The 3,273-nt window shown below is 49.9% G+C and overlaps 1 protein-coding gene and 1 non-coding gene across 2 annotated transcripts; one reads left to right on the top strand and one right to left on the bottom strand.

Moving 5' to 3' along the window:
• Positions 1-1,008: 1,008 nt before the first annotated feature.
• LOC129850677 (gamma-tubulin complex component 4-like) lies at positions 1,009-2,759 on the bottom strand. Its single transcript, XM_055916946.1, has 4 exons — positions 2,557-2,759; positions 1,867-2,001; positions 1,407-1,523; positions 1,009-1,263 (listed from the first exon to the last, which is right to left on the bottom strand). The coding sequence occupies exons 1-4, from the start codon at positions 2,656-2,658 to the stop codon at positions 1,120-1,122; spliced, it is 498 nt and encodes a 165-aa protein (XP_055772921.1). The 5' UTR covers positions 2,659-2,759; the 3' UTR covers positions 1,009-1,119.
• On the top strand, positions 2,405-2,480 carry trnap-ugg (transfer RNA proline (anticodon UGG)). Its single transcript has one exon. It is a non-coding gene; the product is annotated as a tRNA-Pro (tRNA).
• Positions 2,760-3,273: the final 514 nt, after the last annotated feature.

Consider the following 3,273-nt stretch of genomic DNA (forward strand, 5'->3'; position numbering starts at 1 on the left):
GGTCCCTACCTGCCCAGGGTGTAGTGTAGTGTCATGTCAGGTCCCTACCTGCACAGGGTGTAGTGTCATGTCAGGTCCCTACCTGCCCAGGGTGTAGTGTAGTGTCATGTCAGGTCCCTACCTGCCCAGGGTGTAGTGTCAGGTCCCTACCTGCCCAGGGTGTAGTGTAGTGTCATGTCAGGTCCCTACCTGCACAGGGTGTAGTGTCATGTCAGGTCCCTACCTGCCCAGGGTGTAGTGTCATGTCAGGTCCCTACCTGCCCAGGGTGTAGTGTCATGTCTGGTCCCTACCTGCCCAGGGTGTAGTGTCATGTCTGGTCCCTACCTGCCCAGGGTATAGTGTCATGTCTGGTCCCTACCTGCCCAGGGTGTAGTGTAGTGTCATGTCAGGTCCCTACCTGCCCAGGGTGTAGTGTAGTGTCATGTCAGGTCCCTACCTGCCCAGGGTGTAGTGTCATGTCAGGTCCTTACCTGCCCAGGGTGTAGTGTAGTGTCATGTCTGGTCCCTACCTGCACAGGGTGTAGTGTAGTGTCATGTCTGGTCCTTACCTGCCCAGGGTGTAGTGTAGTGTCATGTCTGGTCCCTACCTGCCCAGGGTGTAGTGTCATGTCAGGTCCCTACCTGCCCAGGGTGTAGTGTCATGTCTGGTCCCTACCTGCCCAGGGTGTAGTGTAGTGTCATGTCTGGTCCCTACCTGCCCAGGGTGTAGTGTCATGTCTGGTCCCTACCTGCCCAGGGTGTAGTGTCATGTCAGGTCCCTACCTGCCCAGGGTGTAGTGTCATGTCTGGTCCCTACCTGCCCAGGGTGTAGTGTAGTGTCATGTCTGGTCCCTACCTGCCCAGGGTGTAGTGTCATGTCAGGTCCCTACCTGCCCAGGGTGTAGTGTAGTGTCAGGTCCCTAGCTGCCCAGGGTGTAGTGTCATGTCAGGTCCCTAGCTGCCCAGGGTGTAGTGTAGTGTCATGTCAGGTCCCTACCTGCCCAGGGTGTAGTGTCATGTCAGGTCCCTAGCTGCCCAGGGTGTAGTGTAGTGTCATGTCAGGTCCCTACCTGCCCAGGGTGTAGTGTAGTGTCAGGTCCCTACCTGCCCAGGGTGTAGTGTAGTGTCACGTCAGGTCCCTACCTGCCCAGGGTGCCTCCTGACTGGGTGTAGTACTTGTTGTAGTCCAGCCTGAGCAGCAGCTGAGCCAGGTCAGAGTTGATCTGGTGGTTTCTGACACCTGACAGGATCTTGAAGAGCAGGAAGGACTGACGACTGAAACCCTGAAATTACAGATGAAGTACTTCATTGTTTGCATTGGCCATTTAGCTAGCACCAAAGATTACAAGCAATTACTATAATATACTAATATAGGCGTGACAATGAGTGAAAGGTTATTATTAGCTGTTCTAGCAGACAGCCTTACCTTGACCAAGATGTCCAGTTGGGCTGTTCCTCTCTCATCCAGCGGAGCCACGTTCTGGCTGACCAATGAGCAGAAGTTATGACACAGCTCCAGGATCTCATTCAGACAGTGGAACACCTGGGATAGGAGAGAAGACATTGGACGAAATTCAAAAATGAATGGGAAACTATAGCTAAGTGGTCATTCAAGGCTGAATCCTAATTTGATAGTGTTGTTAATCTCCAACTGACAACAATGCATGAATAGCACACAACGCGCAATAACACCTTCAAGGTTGTCTTCATTTCAGTCACGTTGTGCCATTGGTCAGGTAAGTGGTTACCTTGTCAGGAACCATATCAAAGTGACATGGCAATCTGATCATCTGCATAACGTGACTGCAATAAAGAAGACGTTGAAGTGGCCTTAAATTACTGCCACATTGTATTCACGTCAAATGCTAATAAATTGAGACGCTAACCGGCTTGAGCAGGATGAAGGACTGTGCTAGCAGGTTGCTAAGGAAGTGGTCGTGGGCCAGCCGGATGCTCTCAAAGTCTCTGGTGGAGTTGATCTGCTGCAGCAGCTGAGAGAACTGAGACTCCAGCACGTCCACCTGAGGGAGGAGAGAGGAGCAGCACAGCCATGTTAGAAATATGGCACCAACAAGGTCACTCATAGCCTGGTCCTAGAAATAGATGTGTTGTCTTGCCAACTCCTATGACGACCTTTGAGCTGGCTATACAGATATGGGACCTCTTTTTTAAAGAGGGCCCGAGCAGCAAAAACAAATGTGCATTGTAGTTCTAGAACAAAGAAAGGAATGCTTGTTTGCATTAATATGGCCCTGGTAAACTGAGTGTGGTGCATTGAGCCTCTCAAATTTCCTCCCAAAGCTGAATATGAACAGGTAAAAAAACTATACAGTCTTGTCTTTACTACTGCTCTCTATTCTTAAAAACAGACCAGATTCACTGTACAGTACTTAGTCTTTGGATGTACAGATGACACGTGGTTGTGGTTCCGTGTGGCTCAGTTGGTAGAGCATGGCCCTTGGAAAGCCAGGGTTGTGGGTTCGATTCCCACGGGGGACCAGTATGACAACGTATGCACTCACTACTGTAACAGTGTCTGCTAAATGACAAGTGTCATTTCCTGTAGATATAATGACCTGTAGGTAGTACTGCAGATTGTCCACCAGGAAAGCCATGTGGTTGCGTAGCCTCCACTTGACAGCATCTGTCTGGTTGGATTTGAGGTGTTTCCTCTGCATCTGTAGAGCCCAGCAGTGCTGCAGCTCAGACTGCACCCGCCGCACACTCAGCAGGTAACGAAATATCACATTATACCTGGGAGACAGGACACGGTCGTGAATATTACATTATACCTGGGAGACAGGACACGGTCGTGAATATCACATTATACCTGGGAGACAGGACACGGTCGTGAATATCACATTATACCTGGGAGACAGGACACGGTCGTGAATATCACATTATACCTGGGAGACAGGACACGGTCGTTAATATCACATTATACCTGGGAGACAGGACACGGTCGTGAATATTACATTATACCTGGGAGACAGGACACGGTCGTGAATATCACATTATACCTGGGAGACAGGACACGGTAGTGAATATTACATTATACCTGGGACACGGTTGTGAATATCACATTATACCTGGGAGACAGGACACGGTCGTGAATATCACATTATACCTGGGAGACAGGACACGGTCGTGAATATCACATACCTGGGAGACAGGACACGGTCGTGAATATCACATTATACCTGGGAGACAGGACACGGTCGTGAATATTACATTATACCTGGGAAACGGTCGTGAATATTACATTATACCTGGGAGACAGGACACGGTCGTGA

Source organism: Salvelinus fontinalis, unplaced genomic scaffold (genome assembly GCF_029448725.1).
Source record: "Salvelinus fontinalis isolate EN_2023a unplaced genomic scaffold, ASM2944872v1 scaffold_2163, whole genome shotgun sequence".
NCBI lineage: Eukaryota > Metazoa > Chordata > Actinopteri > Salmoniformes > Salmonidae > Salvelinus > Salvelinus fontinalis.

Bases quoted from the DNA above. Each gene is read 5' to 3' on its own strand.
- LOC129850677 (XM_055916946.1), bottom strand. From the start codon at position 2,658: ATGCAGAGGAAACACCTCAAATCCAACCAGACAGATGCTGTCAAGTGG. The intron at 1,524-1,866 runs GTTAGCGTCTCA...CTCCTATCCCAG, and splicing joins CCTTCATCCTGCTCAAGCCG to GTGTTCCACTGTCTGAATGA. The intron at 1,264-1,406 runs GTAAGGCTGTCT...CTGTAATTTCAG, and splicing joins AACTGGACATCTTGGTCAAG to GGTTTCAGTCGTCAGTCCTT.